At 36.7% G+C, this 26136-nt stretch overlaps 1 protein-coding gene across 1 annotated transcript in view; it reads left to right on the forward strand.

The window, feature by feature from the left end:
- Positions 1–6299: 6299 nt before the first annotated feature.
- Positions 6300–26136, forward strand: part of PHTF2 (putative homeodomain transcription factor 2) — an 83552-nt gene continuing 63715 nt past the window's right edge. The window contains exon 1 of the mRNA XM_044920219.1: positions 6300–6344. Coding sequence (XP_044776154.1) covers positions 6300–6344 — 45 coding nt within the window. The remainder of the gene's footprint in view (positions 6345–26136) is intronic.

The raw sequence follows: 26136 nt of genomic DNA on the forward strand, positions 1-26136 counted from the left end.
TAGCGTCTGCCTTCGGCTCAGGTCATGATCCCAGGGTCCTGGGATCGAGCCCCGCATAGGGCTCCCTGCTCCACGGGAAGCCTGCTTCTCTCTCTCCCACTCCCCCTGCTTGTGTTCCCTCTCGCTGTCTCTCTCTCTGTCAAATAAATAAATAAAATCTTTAAAAAAAAAAAAAGAAAACACAAAAGAGGGGCGCCTGGGTGGCTCAGTTGGTTAAGCGACTGCCTTCGGCTCAGGTCATGATCCTGGAGTCCCGGGATCGAGCCCCGCATCGGGCTCCCTGCTCGGCAGGGAGTCTGCTTCTCCCTCTGACCTTCCTCCCTCTCATTCTCTCTGTCTCAAATAAATAAATAAAATCTTTAAAAAAATAAAAAAATAAATAAAAAAGCACAAAAGAATTCTTCAGAAATAGTAGAGATGTTGTGGGTATATGCTAAGGTTAAGATACCCTGAAATTTACAAAGTTGCATTAAAGGACATACAGGGTGGGTTGGTTGTACCCATCAGGAAGTTCACAGAGGTCTTTGTGGGTAGTATTAAGATGAGAACTCTAGAGATTCTTTTAGATTTCACAATAGCCCAAAATGTTTTTGTACATACAGCTTTAGAGAGAAGTTACTTGCCTGTAATTTTCCAATTAGCTTTTATCCTCTACCCTAAAATACACAGACATTGGTGCCATGCAGGAAAATAAAAATTATAAATATTCTTTTTATGAACTGGTTGGTGTAAGAGGAAATAGATAGGTCTCTTTATTAGACCTCATTTTGCTTTTCATTTTTCTATCCTAAGATTGAAAACAACTTTAAACATGTAGTATGTGGTATTTATTCCTCACAACATTTCCATGAAATCATATGCTCATTCCAGCTTAAAAACTTTCTAAGAAATTGTAACAATTTATAGGTCACATGATTAGAAAATAGCAGCCTGGAAACTAGTAGATTTCCTTTTGCCCATACCATGTTCCCTCTACCACAGTTTCACTGTTTTCAGTATCAGCATAAAAATTTTGATTTGAACCTTAGCATTTCTTATCTTTTTAAGGACAGGACCACTTTGTTCCTAGTTTCTGAAGTAAAGAAACTGGTTATTTTAGCTGTGGAGGAAGCAACTGAGTTATATTTAATTTTAGCATTTAGAAATGAAGTTAGACTCGATGTGGCAGGTTTGACTTTAACTCCTTTTCATTGTACTTTTTAAATCTACAGATAGTTATATATTGGTTGATTGACATGTCAGTAAAAACCCGCCGTATTTATTATACTTCACAATATATTTTTTTAAAGATTTATTTATTTGACAGAGAGAGACACAGCGAGAGAGGGAACACAAGCAGGGGGAGTGGGAGAGGGAGAAGCAGGCTTCCCGCGGAGCAGGGAGCCCGATGCGGGACTCGATCCCAGGACCCTGGGATCATGACCTGAGCCGAAGGCAGACGCTTAACGACCGAGCCACCCAGGCATCCCCACAATATTTTTATACCTCTTAGTGTTAGGAAAGAGTGTGTTTTTGTGTTTATGCACATGTCGCGGTAGTACAGGAGTTGGAACAGGTAGAATTTTCAGTTCTGGTCCTTAAATTGGTTCATCTGTGAGGTTATTTTGGCTAGCAATTTTTAAATTTGGTTTGTAAACATTGTGTTTAATATATACCAAAAAGCTACAGAAGAATTCAGAGATAACGAAGACATTAGACTGCTCTCAAATTTATGGATGGGATGGGGGCACATATCAACAAGTACATAAAAAACAAAACAATATATTAAGTATAATGGGAACATAGAACAGGATAAGCAATCTTTAGTGGAGGAATTTGGGAGAAACCCGTAGAGAAAGTGGAATTTAGGAGGCCTTCTTCTGGAAATCCCTTGTGTTTTGGAAAGACGTGTTAATTTGGGCACACAGGTAGAAAGTGTAGGAAATGTAGTGTGGGGGCGCCTGGGTGGCTCAGTCGTTAAGCGTCTGCCTTCGGCTCAGGTCATGATCCCAGGGTCCTGGGATCGAGTCCCACATCGGGCTCCCTGCTCCACGGGAAGCCTGCTTCTCCCTCTGCCTGCCGCTCCCCCTGCTTGTGCTCTCTCTCTTTGATAAATAAAAAATAAAATTAAACAAAAAAATAGCCTGTGTTCCATTTTTTCTAAAAGTTTCTGCTGTATTAAGTTCTGTATATGTAACATTGATTTAACTAATAGTAGTGTTTTTGGGTGAGTTAGTAAAGGAATTCAGAGAAACTCCTGTACGTTATTGGAATTGTTAGCCTTTATTGATTTGTGGAATGTTTGGCTAGATGGCAAACATTCTCTTAGGTGAGAAACTAAGGCCCAGAACACTCAGAAATTTATTCAAAAGCACATAGCATTTAGTGTCAGAACTTGGATCTCGAACCCATTCTCCTGACACTTAGTCATAGCTTTTTCTCTGCTCTACTTCCTCTCCTGCATATTATAATGTACTGGAGGATTAGAATCATGAAGGAGGAAAGATGCCTCTTTTTTTCCCCTCTAGGGTGTTTATATATAATCAAATGACGTGTAGGTATACTGCTTTTCTTTTATTTATTTATTTATTTAGGATTTTATTTATTTACTTGACAGAGACAGAGAGCATGAGCAGGGGGAGCAGCAGGGAGAGGGAGAAGCAGACTCCCCGCTGAGCAGAGTATCCTGGGATCATGACCTGAGCCACCCAGGCACCCCTCGTTTTTATTTAAATACCAGATTTATCAGTACAGATAAGTGCTAGAAGAGCCATCAGGCTTCAACTCTTCTTTCCCAAGTGAACACTTGTAGGAAGCTTCATCTTAGAGTAAGTAGGATTTGAACTGACTTCAGAGGATGGCTGCGTGGAGAAAAGGACTGAGAATAACAGCAAAAGCCAAGTGTCAGGGACGGACACAAGTTGTTTCCGAGCACAGTGAGAGTCGTTACTAGAATGGAGAAAGTTGTTTCAGAATAATGAGAGAGGTGCATTGTAACATGTAGTATTTGATAGACTGCCTTTTTTTCTAACATAGGGAATGGTTAAAAACGTGACCATTCCTTTGGCTACAGCGAGTACCCCTGGGCATTACTCTATTTGATAGTGAGATTTTATAAAGGCAGACTTAACATACGATCTCCCTGTAGTCCTCCTCTTCCTCCTCCCGGGCTTTGACATCATTAGTGCATTTTGTCTGGTCCTTGACCCGGTAAAGAATAATTTCAGATGTTTTGACAAGGAGTAATGAGTAAAGCAGTGTCAAGGAGAGAATTAGCTCAGAGTAACTGTCTATACCAAGATTTAAATATTACGCCTACAGTTAGCTCTGTGGTTTTATAATTGGATTATTTCTATATCTTAATACCCATCCTTCTATCAGATCAGTTGATCAACAAAGATTAAGATTCTCAATTCAAGGTACCCAGTAAGCTTTCTAAGCTCTTTTTTTTTTCCTGTGAATTAATTTTAATTTCATAATCTAGCATTAAAACAGTTGGTTCAAACTGTCATGAGAATAGACTGTAAACCTGTGTTCCTGGACTGTCAGAATCAAAGAAGTTGGAAAGGCTTTGGAAATAATCTTAATTATTCTTGGAATCATTTGTTGACTTATGCTTGTTATTGATATTCATGTGAAATTTGGGTGGCTCTGGGTGTGCTTTGTCAGATGTCTGATTCAGAACACTATCTCAGCATGCTGTAAAGCCTGTTTTAAAAATAGGTATGAGCCACTTGTGTCACTGAAAGGTGGTTGACACAATGGAAAAACTATTAAATGAGTTTGCAGAGCAAACCTTGCCATTACTGAAGAAAGGCTTGTGTTGTTTTTTTTTTTAATAGAATTTTTACTTCTGTAGATCCAAATAAATATAAATAAAATGTTTATAACATTCCATATACCTTGTGTCCTATTATAGTTGATTTTCAAAATTTATTTCTAAGTGTAGCTTGGTATAAACCAAAGTGTATTAAAAATTACCTTAAAAGATAATAAAAGATCATTTTATTTGAAGGAGGCAATGTTTTCCTCACTTCCATTGAAGCTTTTTAAAAAAATTATTAGTACTTATATGTACCCACTTAAATATTCCCCAAATATGTTAAATATCTCATACAAGTAATACATGGAGTGAATAAAAAATCCTTTTACATTTTGTATATGAAATGCATATTATTTACACTCGGGGGATTAGGAGAGAGGATCTTTATCTTGGTAGGTAATCTGGAATTTTTGTCAGTAAAGATTGGGTGAAGTGAAAGGAGGGTAAAGTGAAAAGTTGATATTCTCATAGTATTTGTACCATTTTTTTGTAGTTTGCAATTGGCAAGGGGGGGTGGCAGGAGAGGGGAGAAGGAGAGTTCTAACCAGTTTGGAAAACATGTGTCTTGACAAGCATGTGTCTCAACAAATATAATGAAGGTGTAATGTTGTCATGAACAGTCCTGTAGCAGAATCAGTGGAAAAAACTTGTGGGATGAAATGTGTTAAAGCTGATGAATTACCCCCAGAGGTCTCCAGAACAGAAAACCCAAAATGGGGGATTTTAAGTCAGTAAGGGAAAGCTTCCCCAACTGGTGGGAGAAGTGAAAGTAGCCACACCTGACTGAGAAACTTCAGTGGAGGTGAACTTTGAAATCTCTAAATACTCCAGGTACATATAGTTGGGAATTGACATTGTGATTTTATGATAGTCTGGTGGCTATTTTTATTTTAAATGTCAACAAAAACTGATTGCATGCATTCCTTTTCTAAAACGTTTGCAATGTTTTAAAAAGGAAATACAAATATTTCCCAGTTCGTGGCTTGCAGAATTTTTAATATAAAAACTAATAATAAAAATAATTATAAATGAACAGCTGCTGGACTGTGGTAGGCATTTTATGTATCATATCTCATCAGTCACAGAAACCCTCGATGAATAGGTAGTTATTCCTATTGTACAAGTGAAAAAAACTGAGGTTAGAGAGACTAAATGACTTCTTCAATATTATATACTAGATAGTATTTGAATCCGAGTCTTTTGACTCTATGCTCCTTCTGTGACAAATGCCAGGGCGTTTGTCGGGGATTTCAAAACCTAGTTTGCTTGAAGTTTGTCAGTTAAAGACAGAATTGTTATCTTAGGAAAGGTAATAAAACAATCTGGTTTACAACACTCAAAAATACAGGCATCAAATAAATTCTGACTTAAATTTTATTTAGAGATTGATCATCTGAACATTTGACCTTCCTGATAGTAATTTTCTTTAAATTTGAATCCTAATATGCTTCCAAGAATGATTTATAAACCTCTGGTATTCTTTGGACTCTGGGCAAACTCTGGAGCTGTAGCATCTATCTGTACAGTCACAGATCCGTGCGTGCTAGGATCAGCTCACTACGGTGCGTTACTCCCTGGATTTTTCCAAAATCCTCTGTGGCCTTGGATGAGCCTGGTTTGTAATGAGTTCTGGGGCCAGTGTCCGCGTTTGAACCTGTTTAGGCTCATCCGTAACACCGTACCAGAGACGCCCTCCATGCCAGCCGGGTCTTATGACCAGAGAAGTATTCCAGAGTTAACTGGAATCAGCCTGGAATTAATTCTTTCCAGGGCTAAGGAACCATTAGGTTTAGTATGCAAAACTGGTTTAGGCAAACACAAACAAGATGCCTATGAAATGGTCTGTGGTAAATTTCTAAATATTAGCAAACTGTGATATCTGGGAAGTCTTTAATATTAATTATTTCTGTGTAATTAACTCTAATATTGGTTTAGTATTTAACATAAATTAATTAAGTTTTTCCAGTTATTTGATTTTACTTCAAATTGGTGTTTACTGAGTGCCAGGGAACATTAAATATGATTATAAATTTTGGCATCTTTATCAAGCCATCCTTTAGCAGTGGTAATTGGCGTTAGTTCCCAGATGGGAACTATAGCAAAACCGATCTGTTATGGAGTGAATGAATTGATTTCTATCATATATGAATTTATAAATGAAGAATTTGCAGTATAACCTGGGAGATTCTGAAATTTATTTAAAAGGCTTATTTTTAAAAAATCCATCGTGTTAGAAAATTTCGGTGTTTAATTCACATAGAAAGATCCTTTTATTATGGCAACTGATTTTTGTTTGCTTAAGAAGAACCTGTTGCTAAAATAGTAATGAGGAAGGGTGTAATATAAGTATAGTCATACACCCCTTGCTTTGCAAGTAACCAGAGTGCTATATACGCATGTTGTTCAGTCTCCTTTTGGAAGGTGGAAGTAAAGTCGTCTGTATGTTTTTCTCTCTTGCACAGCCTAAAATGACGAATGTGTGATTTCAGTGGAATAAATGGCGTCCAAAGTCACAGATGCTATAGTCTGGTATCAAAAGAAGGTAAGTTCATAGTCAAAGTTTTCAACCTTCTAAATATTCTTATTCTAAAAATGTGTACTTTTTCTTTTGGTGCCATGGAATTATGTCAAATATTACCTGAAATAATGACAAATAGATTTCAGGATCTTTCAAGTGGAAGGGGGAGCATTTTGGTTTCCCTTGTGCTAATTTTACTTCTAAAGAAGTTAGAAAGATGATGCTTAACACTATTTTTTCCTCCACTTTTTATTCCACATTATTAAAGTAGCTAGATTAATTATTTTCAGCTATAATATAAACCAAATTTCCAGGATTTTGAATATAGTTAGCATTTTATAAAAGCATTACTTTTTTCTTGCATTAATTTCTTTTATAGCTACGTTAGCAGAACTGTTACAATTTTATAACTGTTTTATATCGAGAAACTATAATCTTAATCTGTTTCTTGTAAGTCACAATTCAACAGCTGAATCTTTTCAGTAAAATAAACCTTTGAGGACTGTATTTTTCAAACCAAAATATTAAAATGTTTATTTTGATGTTTTAGGATTAGTTGTCATAACTACTTAACTAGCTGTGTCATCCTATACGTTTCAAAGTAAGTTTTGCAAAGTAATTTTTTATGAAGTGAAAGAGAATAAATTACTTTTTTGAAACTACAGTATTTACTGTACTTGTGTAGGAGAGTTTACTCCTGAGGAGTGTTGTTTACACTCTTTAAAATGTATGTTGTTATATGTGGTATTTTCAGTTTTTAGTGTATGTAGTGAATTATGTTTCTTTTCATACTTTAAAACATTTTTGGTGCCTGATTCTTCAGGTCCCTGTTCACAAAATATAATTATTTATATATTGAAAGCTTTTCCCATGGGGAGTAAAATCAAACAATTTGTAAATTTAGTTGAATTGGAAGTGGTAGTTAGAGTGCTTTAAAGATTAAACAAACCTAAGAATACAGTCCATCTTTAGATGTGTTATTTCTTTTCTGTGTAGAACATACCACAGATACACACTATCACGTTTCATACTGATTCAGAAGTACTGACGTTGATCATACTATTTATTTAGTCTTTTGTAGCTCTATGTTAGTGTCATCTTTGCCTTTGAACTCCAGTCAGCTTAAAAGTGAATTAAATAAAACTAAAAATTATTTTGTCTTTCCTACATAGATTTTTGAAAGCGTTTCTCTTATTGTCTACTTATGAGAGTTAGTAATGTTTATTGAACATCTAATCTATTTGGCTTTTTATGTTAAACATTTTGAACTTCACTGAAGATCATTTGTAGAACATCCTTGGTTGACCTTTCTTGGTAACAGAGGGTTTGAAATATTATACTTGCATTCAGTGAGTACACTAATACCCTTCTTATCTGAGGATCATTTACCTAGCAGCTTTGGATATGTGCAACCAAAAAAATCTCCAGAGCAACCATTACATATGTCACAGATGGTATCTAGCAAATGTGATCACACATTTTATGTTAGTGAGCCACCAGAACTATTAACCAGATTTTTATTCTGTTTTTTAATTGTGCTTTTAATTTTAATTTTCTTGAAGAAATACATGTGAATACTTTGAAATATTACTGTTTTAAGGCCTATTAAAAAAAAAATAGCAGCTACTAATACTGCCTTTCTCTATCCTTACCCAACCTCTGGAGTTTTGCTCCCCAGAGGCAATTATTTTAAATTCTCTATAGCTTAAACCAAAGTTCTACTCCTCATCCCTGGTAGGGAATTAGGAAGGATGGGTTGCAAATGTAGGGTGTGAAGGTTTGGTTTTCATAATTACTTTTGGGGGAATGCTGACATTTGTGGGTTGGAAATCAAAGATACTAAATGTCGGGGTGCCTGGGTGGCTCAGGCGTTAAGCATCTGCCTTTGGCTCAGGTCATGATCCCAGGGTCCTGGGATTGAGCCCTGCATCAGGCTCCCTGCTCCGTGGGAAGCCTGCTTCTCCCTCTCCCACTCCCCCTGCTTGTGTTCCCTCTCTCACTGTGTCTCTCTCTGTCAAATAAATGGATAAAATCTTAAAAAAAAAAAAGGATACTAAATGTAATACAATACTCTAAACTAGGGTTGGCGAATTTCTTCCGTAAAGGGCCATATAGTAAATACTTTAGGCTTTGAGGGCCATAGGGTTTCTGTGACAATTACTCAATTCTGCTGGTTTATAGTACAAAAGCAGCCATAGATAGTATGTAAGTAAATGAAAGGAATGGGGACGACTGTGTTCTAATTAAATAATTTACAAAAGCAGGCAGTGGGCTAGATTTGGCCCACAGGTCTTAGCTTGCTTATCTGTGCTCTAACATAGCCCCACACAACAGAGAATTGCCCTGCTCAAAATGCAGTAGTGCCCTGTTAAATTATATTGATTGTTTTTTTTTAAATGGTATTTATGTTTTATGTTTTTATGCTTTATGATTTATGTTTTTAAACCTTGCTTTTTCTTGATTATTTCATTAGAGATGTTACTTGTTGACTTCTGACTGTATGATAAAGATTTAGCCCCAGTCTTCCTTCCTCCAGTCCTCCCAAATGACTACAAATTTTGGTGAAATCAGTATGCAGCCTTTGTTGTTTAGAACTGTGTCATGTAATATACTATGATATTTTCTGTCTGCAACTTTTTTCCCCTTTGGCTTGATTTTTCTAATTCTCCAAAGTCTCTGATAGAACTATAAAACTCCTTTTGTTGTAGTCTCTCACATTCAAGTACTCCAGTAGTTAACTCCAGTAGTTCCTTTTTTTTTCCCGCCCCTTGGGAATGGCCTCCTAGAACTCTGCCCCATGCTCCATGCTGGGGGGTTGTTAGCATGTTACACCTCTCACCTGCCATCTTGGTATTACTCCCTTTTATCATCAGCCTGAGAGCTCCTTTCACTGCTCTTAGGTCATACAGACTTGTTTTTTTCTTAAATGTATGTTTATTTAAAAAGTCTTTTAGAAGGGGTTATGTTTCAGTGCAAAGAACGCTTGGGTACCGATGCTGATACTTGCTGATTATTTGACCATGGGCAAATCATTTCATTTCTTTGAGGTTCACTTACCACTCTCTACATTAACTTGATAAAGTTCTCAGCCTCTTCTCAGTCATGCGTCCCTTTGAAATTGTGATGAAATTTCCAAGCTCTCAGGATCTTATTTCCAGAAAAGTGTATATAATATATAAACACAACAAAATTTCACATCTGATTTGAACCTCATAAGTCTTAGATTAAATAATTTTTGAAACATTAGTATTTGAACATTCTTTGATTTTGTGACTACCATTTGATAGTATTCAGCTTAGTATCACTATAAATAAAAACCAAGCAATGTTCACCTTGAATTTTCTTGAAAAAAAAAACATATATATGTATGTTTAGTTGTAATTCACTTTAGTGTCACCTTTCCCACTAGAAAATGGTGACATTTATATTTTTTTAGTACTGAGCACTAGCTAACCTGAAAGACCATGACTTGATTTGTAGACTGTTGTGACCATGAACTCTAGTATCAGATGTGAAATTTCCAAGAGAAAATAAAAACAAAAATTTTTAAAGTATTAAAATGTGTGTAGAAGATCTAATTAGGTATCAGGTACCTTTTAACAAATTATTCTGTGCATTATTTATTTTGAGATTTTTAAAAGTTCTTTTAACATCTGATTTTAAACTTCATTTTGTACTATTAGAGCCATCCAGAGTCATGAATAATTTGAAAGTTCCTGTTGAAACAAAATAATTTTCAGTCATTAATTCGGAGGAACAATTAATGCTTCAAGAATGGAATTAGGAGAAACCAGAGTAGTTTGTTAATATCGGGCTGCTAAATGTTTTTTATAACATAATACTGTGCTTTCATATTTCTAGTTTCTTGTTCCTAAGGAGAGGGGATTATTTGTCTTTTGGAAGTCATTCTAAATAGAGGCCTGGAGTTATGTGGTTTCAAAGATAATTGACACACTACGATGTTGACCCATAGGATTTCGTTGTAAATACGCAGGTCAAATTATGAGAGAATGAGGTTTTATTTTCAGAAGGTGAATACATAAGAGAAGGGTGGCCCAGAAATAACCCTCAAATCTAACTTCATCTGTAGAAATGAGAAAGAACTGTATGATACAGATCTTGGTCCTTACCTTTATGGAGTCAATATCCAGCAAGAAAGTTTGAATGAATATGCCTAGTGGCTTTTAAATATAAGCTAACAGTGGGATTCATTTAAGGTTTAGTTTTAAATGAGAAACTAGCCTGAGTAACATCAACTTGACTGACACTTGAAATTCTCTACGTTTTTAGTGAAGTTCAGTTTTGTGTGTGTGTGTACTAAGTATCTACACAGAGCGTTTCAGAGTTGCACAGATGATTAAGTGTTATGTCTTGGGGCGCCTGGGTGGTTGTCAGTTGAGTGTCTGACTCTTGGTTTCGGCTTAGATCATAATCTCATGGGTTCTGAGATCAAGTCCTTTGCTCTTAGCAGGAAGTCTACTTAAAGATTCTCTCCCTCTGCCCCTCCCCTCACTTGCAAGCTCTCTCGCGAGTTCTCTCTAAAACAAATAAATAAACCTTAAAGAAGTATTAAATTTCAGCTTTTAGGACGCCTGAGTAGCTCAGCTGGTTAAGGATCCGACTCTTGATTTCGGCTCAGGTCATGATCTCAGGGTGGTGGGATCGAGCCCCACATCGGGCTTCACACTCGGCGCAGAGTCCGCTTGGGATTCTCTCTCTCCCTCTGCCCCTACCCCCTCTCATGCTCTTTCTTGCATGCACGCTTTCTCTCTCTAAAATAAATAAATCTTTAAAAAAAGAAAGAAAGGGTCATGTATTCCAATTCTGGCTTAGGAGATGTGAAGCTTCTGGGACAAGTCTGCCATCTCTTAAAAAGAGACTCAACAATAGTAATAGCAAAAGTTACATGACATATATTGTGTGCCAGGCATTTTCTAATTGCTTTACATTTATGAACTAATTCAACATAGGTAAATAAATGAAATGAAAGAGAAGGTCTGGGGTTACCTTTGAAACATTAGTATTTGAACATTCTTTGATTTTGTGACTACCATTTGATAGTATTCAGCTTAGTATCACTATAAATAAAAACCAAGCAATGTTTTTTGCTGGCTGAGTCGGTGGAGCATGTGACTCTTGATCTCAAGGTTGTGAGTTCAAGCCCTGTTGGGTGTGGAGCCTACTTAAAAAAAAAAAGAGAGAGAGAGAAGGTCTGTTGCCTGTTTCTGGACATTGGTGGGTGAGGCTCTGCTGCCTGAAGCTGTCATAGTGACCTGCTCCCATAAGGGGAGCTTGTCAGCGGGCTGGGGATGGCAAAGGTGACAGATGGAAAGAACCTGAGTTTTCAGGATTTTTGAGCCACAGAATTGGGAAATGTCCTACTTAGGAACTTCTTATAGTGAGAGTTAATAAACACCTTATTTTTTCAGTCACTTGAGCTGGAGTTTTATTTCCTTGCAGCTGAAAGTGTTCTAAGTTATATACAAGAAATGCATTCTAATGGGATGATTCCCATGCAGTCCTCTTTTGCCTCTGAATGGTTATAGTATTAGATAGCAAATTAAGGCTTACCAAAATAGAAGTACTGAGCCTCAGACAAATGGGTTTATTATATTTTCTCTATTAATTTTTTCTTTTTTTTTTAAGATTTTTTAAATTTCTTTGACAGAGAGAGAGACAGCGAGAGAGGGAACACAAGCAGGGGGAGTGGGAGAGGGAGAAGGAGAAGCAGGCTTCCCACAGAGCAGGGAGCCCGATGCGGGGCTCGATCTTAGGACCCTGGGATCATGACCTGAGCTGAAGGCAGACGCTTAACGACTGAGCCACCCAGGCACCTTAATTCTTTTTCTTGAACCGTGTTCTCATATGTACTATTAAGTCTTTAATGTAATTTTAGACTACTGTGACTCATAGTATGTTATGGTTGAAAGAACACTTGGTATTTGATGTTGTGACATCTATCAGCTTGTAATATTGAACATGTTACTTAATCTCCTGAGCCTCAGTTCCTTCTTTTGTAAACTGAAGATAGTCATGGTTCCCCTATGTGCCTCACAGGGTTATGAAGGAGCAAATCTATTTTAACTATGATTTTTAAAAAAATTTTTAAAGTGGTTTATGAATTGTTTAATAAATATGAAACATCACTCTTAAAAATAGTATTAGTTATGTATTTTATGAGTTAGGATATAATTGATGAAGAATTAGAGTGGTTTTGTGTACTGAACAGTTTCTTTAATAACCATATTTATAGTGCACGTATTCCTCCTTCCATCTGGCCAAAGAGGTGGCTATATGGCTAAGATAAGACCAGAGATGGTAACCTCATCTCCTTGGCCATAGTAATTGGCCCAGGTATATCTGATGACCCAACTGTCCTTCTACAAACCCTTTTTCAATTAATTAGAGAGAGAGTGCACATGGGCACGCGCTGGGAGTGGAGGTTAGGGGCAGGGGGAGAGGGAGAGAGAGAATCCCAGGCAGGCTTGAGGCCCAGCGCAGAGCCCGACAGGAGGCTCAATTGTACGACCTTGAGATCATGACCTGAGTGGAAATCAAGAGTCGGCCACCCAACCGACTGAGCCACCCAGCTGCCCCTGACCATTTTCTTTTTAATTAGAGCTGATTGAAAAGACCTTTTTACTTCTTTTAAGGAGCTAGAAGGATGAAAATCAGCAGCCAGAAGAGAATGAGACAGCACCAGCGTGGGTCAGGAATTGGGAAAAAAGAGACACCACAGGCCACCATGGTGCTCTAGTCCCTGGATTCACTCCACCCTGACATTCACTCTACCCCTGAACTTTGAGTTGTTTAGCCATGTCAGCCATTAAAGCCTCCCTTTTTGTTGATGCTAGTGTGAGTTGGAGTTTTACTTGTAAAAGAGTTCTGACTAATGCAGAGGCAATATATACACATTTTACTGAGGTACAGCATACTCAGAAGCTCACACAGATTTTAGGCTTTCAGCTTCATGAATTTTGACCAACTGAACACCTGTTTGTGTCCTGTTTGTGAAACAGAACTCAGGTGAAGAAACCATGTTACGAGCTCCGCAAAGCCTTCCTCGCCCCTTTCAGTCACAACCTGCCCTCTTTGAGGGTGACCACTATACGAGGCAGTGTATCTTAGTGGGTAACAAGAACATAGGTTTTGGGGTTGGAAAGCTGAGATTTGAATCCTTGTTCTTGGAAGCCAGTATGATTTTGGACAGGTTGCTCAATATCTCTGAGTTTTACTTTCTTCATATATGTAAATGCTATTTTTTTGTGCTTATTTGAGGAATAATTGATGATATATGTAAAGTATTAAGCCAAGTGCTCCACAGGGTAAGCCTTCAATAAATGAAAGTTATTTCAATTACTCTTACTTCATATTCCCCTTACTTATCAGATGAATTGCTCCTCAGACTTATTTCATGGATTCTAAAAATTCTTTTTTTTTTTTTTTTTTTAAAGATTTTTTTTTTATTATTTTTATTTATTTGAGACAGAGAGAATGAGAGACAGAGAGCATGAGAGGGGGGAGGGTCAGAGGGAGAAGCAGGCTCCCTGCCGAGCAGGGAGCCCGATGCGGGACTCGATCCCGGGACTCCAGGATCATGACCTGAGCCGAAGGCAGTCGCTTAACCAACTGAGCCACCCAGGCGCCCGATTCTAAAAATTCTTATGAGGCTAAAAAAAGATCCTTACTCTTACTTGTAAATGAAAAACCTAGAATGTCAGGCTTCTAATATTCAATGTGAGAACAGCGGGTATTTGTTGATGTTTGCTGTCTTAACACTCACACAGTAAAGTCATGATTAAGTGTAATTTATGAAGCCCAGCTGTCTTTACTGTAGTCACCAGTCATGTTTTCCATTTCTTCCTTTTTCATGTCACTTACTTGCCAAAAACAAGACTTGTCCTACCAGAAATAGATTGTTTGGTTTAGTTACTAAAATATTTGCCTTTTCACTTAAGATTTTTCTCCCCATTTTAGTCATGAAGTTCTTAATTTTCCACCTTCATCCATTCCCAGGTTGGCTATTTCTCTTAATTTTCTTTTTTTTCCTTTTTTCTTCTTTTTTGAAGGGCACCCACATTGGCTATTTCTAGCATAAATAATTTGAGTTTCAGTTTTGTTTGCAAGGAAGAAAGAAACTATGCTGTGCAGTAGTCATAGTAGTTGGACTTTAGAGATCATCTGGTTTCTGTTAAACTTTTTGCTTTATAGATAAGAAACCTGATGCCTGCAGATCTAATAACTTGATCACGGTCATGAATTAGTAATAAAGCCAAAACTTGGTGTACTGACTTTGAGGTCATTCTTCCTTCTGTACTAAAGTTGCTTTGAAAAATGAACTGAAGAAACTTCTATAAAATTTCCTTATTTGATTTGAGAATATTTTTTTTTTTTTTTTTTTTTTTTTTTTTTTAAAGATTTTATTTATTTATTTGAGACAGAGAGAATGAGAGACAGAGAGCATGAGAGGAGGAGGGTCAGAGGGAGAAGCAGACTCCCTGCCGAGCAGGGAGCCCGATGCGGGACTCGATCCCGGGACTCCAGGATCATGACCTGAGCCGAAGGCAGTCGCTTAACCAACTGAGCCACCCAGGCGCCCCGAGAATATTTTTTTAGATGACTTCTGATGTGAACGTGGGGAGGTATACATCTTCTTTTAAGATGATTAGTATTATATATACACATCTATTGATTTAACAACAGTAATGACAGTGATGATGATAGTACCACCACACATTTAAATAGCATTTATTTTTCAGAGTGCTTCTATTTCTGTTTTTAGGTTTCATTTATTATGATAATGAAATGACTTAGTGGCTATGTCAAGATATTAAAAGAAGTTTTATAAGGTCCCTGGGGCTTTCATAACACAGGACCACAAACTAGATTGCTTAAAACAGCAGAAATTAATTTTTTTCACAGTTCAGGAGGCCAGAAGTCCAAAATCAAAGTGTCAGCAAGGTTGGTTCCCTCTGTAGGGAGGCTTGAGGGAGAAATTGCCTCATGCGTCTCTTCTAGCTTCTGGTGAACACAATCCTTGGTGTTCCTTGGCTTTCTGATGCATCATTCCAGTCTCTGCCCCCATCTTCACGTTGCCTCCTTCACTCTTCTTACAGGGACACCAGTCAATGGATTTAGTTCCACTCTAAATCCAGGATGATCTCATCTTGAGATCCTTAACCAATTACATCTGCAAAGACCCTGTTTTGCAATGAGGTAACATTCCAAGGTCCTGGGCAGACATGAATTTTTGTGGGATACTGTTTTCTCCACTACGGAAGTATGTCTAAAGCGTAGGATTGGATTGGTTTGAATGGATTCCATGTGGAGATGTGTAGCTTTATGTCCTTCTGTGTAGCTGTATCCTAGACCACCAGTATTGGACTGAGTAAAAGAAGATCAGGATCCTCAATATTGTCTTCATATTCTTAAAAGTTAAGGTTGTGATTTACTTAGTTCCTCCTATATGAAATGTTAAGGAATAAGTTTGTAGTAGAATTAGGCACAATTTTCTGCATCTAGTTCTTATTAAATACATAGATATTTATGTTCTTTATTTAATTATATGAGGTTTAGTGTCTTATTTATTATAAATAATAATAATATTCTTTCCCTTTAAAAAAGTGCATGTAACTTATACCACAGTGTGTATTTCTCAATATTCTAGTCCTTGAGGGTCGTCAGATCTACTTTTTGATAAATTTTTGACTGTCTCTTAAAATGCCAATTGTTTCTATTTGAACCAAACAATATTGTATGTAAAAGTAAATATTTAAATGTGTATTAAATATTAATCTATTGTTCCAGATATAAAATTACAGCAGTTGAGTTAAAGTACGAAGTTTGAAAAATTGAAACTCTTATTGAATCAAATGTACAAGAACATATTTTTTTCTATTTTTTTCCAGTAATTGCTACAGACTTTTGAATAATCCTCTATCTCTTTGATGCTTCAGGATTTTGTATTTGGGGCTAAATATGTACAACACGTTAGACTGATTATGTGCTGGAGGACATATTTGGCTTTCCTAAACGATTTTAGGTTAACTGATTTCATTTTTATTTTGCTAAGCTTGAGTTAGTTTCTTAACTTTACTGAGCTTAATTTGTCTACATTGTTGAGATGAGAATCCTTAAAGATCGCTATGATAATTAAATGAGATAACATATTAATACCAAGTACACTGTTGGTGTATAGTATGTGTTCAGTAAATATTGCTGAATAGCAGTTCCTCTGCCCTCTGTTCTCTTTCATTAAATATGGAGTGTTGATATTAATAATATATTTGGATAACTAAAGGTTTTGGTTAGTAGTTCTTCTAAACTGAACATTTTGTGTCTATTAAAATAGAAAAACATCAAATTTTTTTGTATTTTTGAGAATTCTGTACTTGAATTTAATTGCTCTTTCCCTTATCCTTTGCTTTAATTTCTAGCACAAATAGTTTTTTTCTCAGCCTATGTCATTATGTGTTTGAGATCATTATTTTCTTTCATGGCAAAGAGAGGTGCTTTGGGAAGGAACAAAACAAATGATACATGAAAAAGTGGATAGATTAGGCGCACCTAGGTGGCTTTGTTGGTTAAGCATCTGACTTGGCTAGGGTCATGATCTTGGGGTCCTGGGATCAGCCCTGTCAGGCTCTGCGCTCAGCAGGGAGTCTGCTTGTCCCTCTCTATTTCCCTCTGCCCCACCCCCACTTGTGCTCTTCTCTGTCTCTCAAATAAATAAATAAAATCTTTAAAAAAGAGTGGATAGATTAAATATAGAGAAGGACAGGTGCAGTTTCTTAAGTTTAATACCACCTAGCTTTACGTAGTATTTGCAAACACACACTGCACTATTTGGTGAATTTTCTGGATATCTTTCCTTAAATGACCAAACTTTGTTTTATTTTTGACTCTTTCCAAAAGTTCTTTAACACTCACTGCAAATGGAATAGAAATGGCCTTTTCTAATATTTTCCTGAGCAGTGGTTGTTTTTATTAATTACAGCTTTGGTGTAGAATGCATTGTGATTTATCTCTCTTCCTTTGCTGTGAATTTTCATTTCTATGGACTTATCTCCATTTGTTGTTTAATCAAGTAGTATAATTGTAGGTAAATTAATTGCATTGCCCTGAAGCAAAACCTGAGGGAAAGCTCAAGGGAATTTCAATCGGGGTAAAAATTCAAGTACTCCAGTGAACGGATTTTTCAGACAGATCCTTAAATGGTTGAGAAACCTTCATTTCTTTCTTTCCTTCCTTCCTTCCTCCCATATCTCTTCACCTGAGGCTATACCTGAGGTTGCTTGGTGCTAGAATCTAGCTTCTTTCCAAGGAATCAGAAATGTAGAGAGGGAAAAGACCTTAGAAAGTAACGATTCTAATATTTTGAGTTTACAGATGAGAACACTGAGAGATAAGGGAACAAGGTTTTGTTTTGTTTTTTAAATCTAGTCTAGAGATCTTGTCAGCTGTACCATGAGTTATAGAATTTCACTTTTTGAATGAGCAGAACCTATACTTAATTGAGATAGCCAATTCAGCTCCCATGGGTAAAGAAAATGGAAAAAATAGAAAAAAAAAAAAATACCTTGCACTGTTCCCTAGCAGTGTCCTTCTGGGTTGCTACCCAGTAATGTTTACAGACTGCAAAGGGACCTATATTCAGTACTCCTGAGTATAAAAGTACTGGTTTTACAAAAACACTTTCAGTAGAAAATTCTTTATCTATTTTTAAAGTTTTTGCAACATCTTTTTACCATGTTTAGATACCGTGAATACATAAACACCTCAATAGTTATTATTTATGTTTGTCCTCTTTAGAAACTGAGTATTTGGTAATAGAAGATTTTTGTTTTTGTTTTGCAAATACTTTGATACGTCAGAAGTAGGAATTTGTACATACTACATAACTTCTTTGAAATGCTGCGGTTTTCTTAATTTGCTTATGACTTTTTTTTTTTCTTTTGGATAAACGGAGTAAGTTATTCCATTAAAAGGAAACCTCTATTTGCCTACAGCAGTTGCCATATACAGGGCCTAATAATTAAAGTAGTTGTTTACACAGGTATGAGAAAATCCAAGAAACGGTGTTATTTGACTAGAGTTGAAGTTTTTAATGGATAAAACTTTGTATATCTCTTGGGAGTTGGGAAGAAAATTATTTTATGACATCCTGGAAAACTAGTTTCTAACCATTTTCATTTTCTGATGAATAGATTTAAAATAGAAATGTTAGTCAAGGATATAATGTTTGCCAGTTATATTCCAAATATCTTGCAGTCAGTTTGTCTTTAACCGTGGTAACAGACATAGTGGTGAAATAAGTTGGTAGGTTGCCACTGACTGCCTAAAATTAGGCAAATGTACCAGGTTTGAAAAAGCCTGAGAGTGTCTACAACACTGGTGTTAACCTGCTGTATGTTTATAGTTCCACAAAGAATAACATTTATAAATGCTGTTTAACAGAGTGACTTAGAAGCTAAATTGCTCTTTGCCATATGGCCCGAAGAGTTTATTCAAATGAAAGCTGTTAATTCAGTACCAAGGATTGATTCATAAGAATAAAATGCTGAGGGGCGCCTGGGTGGCTCAGTCGTTAAGCGTCTGCCTTCGGCTCAGGTCATGATCCCAGGGTCCTGGGATCGAGCCCTGCATCAGACTCCCTGCTCAGCAGGAAGCCTGCTTCTCCCTCTCCCACTCCCTCTGCTTGTGTTCCCTCTCTCACTGTGCCTCTCTCTGTCAAATAAATAAATAAAATCTTTAAAAAAAAAAAAAAAGAATAAAATGCTGAACAAAGTATACAACTTAAACATTTAAGTTGTATTCATTCAAATTTTTGCCTAAAATTAATATCCTTATCAAATGGATATGTCATACTTGTTCATTTAAAGTGCATCTTACTTTAGTTTGCTTTCTGTCTTTAGTGTCTTCCCTACCCCACCCCATGATGGGATTAGAAATACAGGTAAAGAGTTCTGGTTTACCTTGTTTATGGAGAAATGGGTTGGTATGTGGCTGTAACCAGGTAAAAGACACTATTATAAAGAGAAAGTCAGGTGGCCTTATTAAAATTTAATTCTTTTAGAACTTTAGGAAATGAGAAGATGAGGTCTTATTTTTGCAATCTCAAAATGGTAGACAGCAGGATATGTTTTTACTACTGCTTTATGGATAATGTAGTACTTTCTTATATGATTTATTTTTATTTACTGGTAGAAAACTAAGGAAATTGCTAGGTGAAGCCTTATTATATTGACTTCATATAGGGAAAATTCAGTACATTTAGTTTAGTTTTTTTTTTTTTTAAAGATTTTATTTATTTATTTGACAGAGAGAGAGCACAAGTAGGCAGAGTGGTAGACAGAGGGAGAAGGAGAAGCAGACTCCCCGCTGAGCAGGGAGCCTGATGCGGGGCTCGATCCCAGGACTCCGGGATCATGACCTGAGCTGAAGGCAGATGCTCAACGACTGAGCCACCTAGGCGCCCCAGTACATTTAGTTTTATCCGTATGGCTTGACTTTTAGGATTAAAGACTTTTATTGCCAAGACACTCTCTCTTTCTCTCTCTCCCCAGAAACATAATGTCCTGGTAAAATTTGCATCTCTCTATACTTAAATAACATTTGTGGTAGACCTACTATGTATCAGGCACTGAGTACTTATCTTAATACAACTCTGCATCATGGGGGAACCAAAATGCAAATAACTATTAGACTTTATGGTAAATGCTACAATAGGATTATTTTTAAAGTGCTGTGGGAAGTCACAGAAAGTTCCATCTAAATTTGTTTTTCCAGTCACTGTTCTGTCACTACATTTATCTCCTAAATATTTTTCAGATTTGCTATGATCTCCCTTTCTTCTTTGTTTTCTTCTTGTTACAGTTCAGTACTTTCTCCTCACAACCACCAGGGTGGTTTATCGTAAATAAAATTTGACCTTGTCTTTACCTACTGAATAGCACTCTTCTAAGACTTCCTCTCAAGTGTGGTAGAAACTCCAAGTTTCTTCACAAGGCCTTTAAGGAATTTTTTTAAAATCTAATTTCAGTTAGCTTTCTAGCCTCATCCAGCCTTTAGGTTTTATTCACTAACTCTGTCCTCCACCAGATACAGCTTGCTGAAGTCTCCCCATGCTGTTTTTCACCTTCCTGCTTGGGATGCCCACCTCTGTTTTTTATTTCTCTTTCTTTCTCTCTCTCTCTTTTTTTAATCTAAGTCAAATTGATCCTTAAAACTCAAAGCTAGTCTTCTCCCTCAAGGAAATCTTTCATAATCCTGTGGAGACTGGATTAGGTCCCAAGTTAGTGCTCCTCTACGAAAGTTTTATGTGCTCTGTTCTTGGCAGTCGTGGAGTGCTCTTTTTTTTTTTTTTTTTTTTACCTTGATTCTTTCTCTTTTTACAAGTATACAAAGTAATGTGGTAGTTACCTACCATCCTTCAAATATCAACACTGTTATTTGTTTGTTTTTAATTATCATTGTGAACTCTTGGCCTAAAGATATTTGATGTGATTCAGCCCGTTGCACTTGTTGATGCTCAGACTGTTCTGTCTTGCCACAGGAGCCTATTTAGGTGGCTTCTGAGTCTCTAGTCATATTGGTGTTCTTTTGAAGAAACAAATTTGAAATGGGAGCAATCCTTTCTGCATAGAGACAGGGAAAGCTACAGAGAGATTTTGATCCTTTTTACCATCAGATACAAACATGCTGAGTTGGTGGTAGAGTTATAAACTGAACTCATTCTGCTCCATCCAAGAGCAATTTTAGGGAACTCTTTTTCTATAAATTCAGTTTTTCTTCTATCTCTTTGTTACAGTGGTATTTTGTGTATTCTGGCATTTATCACTGCTCGACTTGCATTATAATTAATCTCCTCCTGCTAATCTGTGAGGGTAGAAATCATTATTTTTGTATCTCCATTATTCTAGTGCCTTATCTTATAGTTGGTACTTGGTAAATGTTTGCTGCTTTGATAACAGTGCTGTCAGGAGACAGTACTTATATTAAGCTTCTATTTAGTTCATGTAGTTCTTCATTATTATATTGAGTGCCTAGGAGGTGGCATGCACCAAGCTAGACACTTATTCAAGTAACTTATTTAGTAGTAATAGTAGTGAAATAGTCCCTATGCTATATCTATTACATTAAGTGCTAATAAACATAATGCTTTAGCCTATAACAACATTTCCCAAAGTGTGTACTGCATAATGTTAACAGGTGTTAGTAGAATAGAGGAATTTTGTTGTCAAGAAGTTTGGGAGATACTGAGCTAGACAAAGATAAACAAGTTTTTGATTACAGGATTTTATTATGCAAATATGTGTAGTGTTACTTACTGCCAAAGAGGCAGACAGGGAAGATATCATTTCTCAATTTACTGGACTTAGTTTTTTTCCCCTAAGTGTTTGTGGAACATACTTAGGAAAATGCTGGCCAAGTTACATCAGAGAATGTGGTGGAGTGGAAAGGGCATGGAGTTGTAAGTCAGAACTTGGGTTTCTGCCCCCAAATACTAAGTGTAGAACTTTCTGACACTTCTTAAAATCTCAGTTGTCTTATCAGTGTAAGAAGTTAATACTGGTCTATACGGCGTAAGACTGCAAATCCTTTACAAAACACTTGACAAAAATTGGTACTTTGTACAGTCTTAGTGCCAAGATAAATAGTTCATTATAAATTTAACAAATACTGTAAGTGAATATTTTATTTCTTCCTCTGCAGAGTTTTTCCTAAATCTCTATACTAAAGATTAACGGTGTAACTTCTGTAGATATACTTGAGTTTTGTTTTTTTTTTAAGATTTATTTATTTATTTATTTGAGAAAGCGCGCGCATGCACATGGGGCAGGGAGGAGGGACAGAGGGAGAGGGAGAGAGTCACTCAAGCAGACTCCTGACTGAGCACGGAGCGCAATGTGGGGCTCCATCCAGGGACCCTGAGATCATGACCTGAGCCAAAATCAGGAGTCAGCCCCCCAACCAACTGAGCCTCCCAGGTGCCCCACAGCATACCTTTTCTTGACCAACGATGATGATGGTCCAATTCCCTTAGATTCTTATTCTGAGGCATCTGGACTAAGCACCCAGAAGCAATTTATCTTAATTTTTTTCTCCATTTTAATGTTATCCTATATAGATAAATGGAAGGAAGCCAAACAAATTAATGTATTTGATTTTGAATAATTTAGATCTGTTTCATGGTCTCATTTTTTATTTCAGATGATTGAATGAATAGCAGTAATGTTAGGTATTTTCTAAAATACAAATGTACTTAAATAAACAATATATATTAATACTCTTGGCATTGAAATTGACTTAAAAATATGATACACATTTTTATGCTATTTATAGTACACTGTTAGAAATATGTAAACAAGGAAGGTAAGGTCATCTTGATTGGTATTATGTACACATGGTTTAGTCAGAGTTATGTTTGAGAATAATAAACCAGAGTATATCCTATGATAAATATTGAAAGAATGTAAATAAAGCATATGTGTTCCTTCCTTGTCTCATGCTTCAGTATGAGGGAAAAGCAAGCATTGGGTAATTCATCCAAATGACATAATAGCTAACTTTTATTGAGCTCTTATGTGTCTGTTACTGTTGTTTGCTCAGTGTGTATTAGCACATTGTATCCTCATAGTTACCCTATGATTAATATTAACTATTTTACATATTTTTAGGCTGAATAAATTGGACTTTGTGAAGTTTTATGTTTTGCTTTTTTAACAGGGTCTGATAGCTTCCCTCTTGGCAAGGCAATCGGAGAAACAAGAGAGACAGAAGTATCTGACAGTAGTTAGGGGTTAAATGCCACTCTTCACAGGCACCTTAGTGATCAGAGTCAAGGCAAGAGAACATAAGTGGGTTTTGTGTAAGGATGTGAATGAAAATACTGGTAGGTAATTACTGGCTCAGTTGTAGAGCCAGTCACCTGGATTTGAATTCCTGTATTGTGCTACTTATGTTTAACTTTGTATAATTTAAGTTTTTGTAACTGTGCAATAGGGATACTGTAATATCTACTTCATAGAGTTGTGAGGATTAAATGAGTTAGTACATGGAACATGTGTCTGGTGTTTCATAAATAATAAATGCTAACTCTTTATTATTATTGTTATTACCAATATTAATTGCCAAAAGTTCTCCCTCTGCCCCTCCTCCCTGGCTCAGGTCATGATCTCAGGGTCCCTGGATGGAGCCCCGCATTGCGCTCCGTGCTCAGTCAGGGGTCTGCTTGAGCGATTCTCTCTCTCTCCCTCTGCCCCTCCTCCCTGCCCCATGTGCATGCACGCACTCTCTCAGGACTGGAAACCAGAGACCCTAATATCTTTCATCAAGATTGGGGTTGGGGCCTTCCATCCAGGCTGGGTCCCAGTCAGTCCATGGTTATTTTATTTTATTTTTATTTATTTATTTACTTATTTTTTAATTTTTTAAAAAGATTTTATTTATTTATTCATGAAACACAGGGGGAGAGAGAGAGACGCAGAGGCAGAGAGAAGCAGGCTCCCCGCCGAGCAGGGAGCCCTATGCGGGACTCGATCCCAGGACCCCGGGATCATGACCTGAGCCGAAAGCAGACGCTTAACCATCTGAGCCACCCAGGCGCCCAGTCCATGTTTATTTTAGAGATAGATAAGCTCTTATTGCCATCTTGGGTGGTGTAAAAGTTACTTGTTTTCAATGAATATTTCCCAATAACAACACTTTTTTACTTTTATTTTCAAGTTACCCATAATTTTTATACATATTATTTATCAAACAAAACTCCTGATAAACATGATGTTGTTTTAGGATTTCTTGAGGGGAAGTTAGGGGAGAGATTTCTAAGAATCGGGATATTTCTTCAGAAATCTCTCTCTACTATAATAAATGAGAAAACCCAGAGAAGTCAAAGTAATTTGACTGAAGTCATTGAGTTAGTAAGTGGTGAGGCCGGAATTTAGATCGAGGAATTTAATTCGGTGCCCTTACTACTAATTAGTTCTCCTGCTTTTAAAAAGAAACAATAAAACAAATTATTTTAGAGTGAATAGAGATTTTCTGATTTAATTTCTTTTTGTAAAGAGGGTAATGTTTTAAGTTGGTCACATAGTAGGACTAGGTTCCATCTTTTAAAAAATTGCTTTCTTTTCTAAGTATAGAAGGATTTTTTCCTGAAATCAAATCCTGTGGTGTCAACAGACTATAGTTTGATATTATTAGATTTTTAAAATCAAATCAAAATGGAGTTAAATATTAAGTCTGATATGTACAGTATCCTTGGTTGATGTCTTTTTTAATTCACTTGGGTGGTATATATTAGAAATTCCTATGAGGGAAATCCTCATTTATGTAATCTCAAGCAAAAGTAACTGCACAGAAATGCAAACCATTGAGGGGCGCCTGGGTGGCCCAGTTGGTTAAGCATCCAACTCTTGATTTCAGCTCAGGTCTTGATATCAGGGTTGTGAGTTCAAGCCCCATGCTGGACTTCATGCTGGGCATGGAGCCTACTTAAAAAAAATAGAGGGGTGCCTGGGTGGCTCAGTCAGTTAAGCCTCTGCCCTCGGCTCAGGTCATGATCTCAGGGTTCTGGGATCGAGTCCTGCATCTGGCTCCCTGCTCATCAGGGGGAGTCTCCTTCTCCCTCTCACTCTCCTTCCATCCTCTTCCTCTCTCTCAAATGAATAAATAAAATCTTTAAAAAAAGAGAACTGTTTGCAAATGCAGCCATTTTAAAGTTTATTTATTTTTAGTAATCTCTATACTTAATGTGGGGCTTGAACTCACAACCCTGAGATCAAGATCGCAGACTCCTCCAACTGAGCCAGCCAGACACCCTGACAATTTCTTTGTTAATATTGATTTTCTCAGTTGCAGTAATTTACACTACATAATGTTTAAATATCTCAAATCCCTTGGGAAGTAGATCTTACTAATATGCAAGTTAATGTTAAGCCAGTATTAAAATTAATTAATAATAATCTAGCATATGCACCAAAAAAAAAAAAGCAGAAGCAGTCTTCTGGATATAGAGATGAAAAGCCTGCTACGAGTCAAAACTTGATGGAAAAATGTTTTTATTCCAATTCCCCTAGGATCTAATGTCTTTGTGTGGGGGTGTGTGTATTTCCCTCATGTTATTTTTATTTGAAGAAATTTTACAGAAATATAGGTACTCCTTTTTAATAAAACAGCTCTATTAATGTACAAATAAGTACCATAAAATTCACTTGTTTTAAGTATTCAATTCAATAATTTTTACTGGGGTGCTGGGGTAAGCATCCAACTCTTGGTTTTGGGTCAGGTTGTGATCTCAGGGTTGTGAGATCTAGCCCTGCATCAGGCTCTGCACTCCTCAGATGTAGCATGTTTGAGTACTTCATTTTTTTTTAATTGCACTGTAGAATCCCATTGTGCCACATTTTGTTTATTCACAATTGATGGACGTTTGGATTGTTTCTAGTTTTTGACTATTATGAATAATGCAGGTATAAGCATTTATATACAGATTTTTGTATGGACATATATTTTCATTTCTCTTGGGTAGGTAAGTAGGGGTAGATTTACCAGGTCATAACTGTCAAACTGTTTTTCCAGAGTGGCTGCTTCATTTTACATTCCCACAGGCAATGTATGAGGATTTCAGTTTCTCCATGTCCTTGCCAATATGTTATTGTCTGCCTTTTGGTTATAGCCACTTTAGTAGGTATGAAATAGTGTCTCATAGGTTAATTTGCGTAGCTCTTTCTTTTCATTGATTGTTTATTTTGGGTATTATAATTTTAGTTAGAAATTCCTGTAGCTTTAGAAATCCTGGAAGAGACTTAAAGTG

This window comes from Neomonachus schauinslandi, chromosome 12 (assembly GCF_002201575.2).
Source record: "Neomonachus schauinslandi chromosome 12, ASM220157v2, whole genome shotgun sequence".
Classification (NCBI taxonomy): Eukaryota; Metazoa; Chordata; class Mammalia; order Carnivora; family Phocidae; genus Neomonachus; species Neomonachus schauinslandi.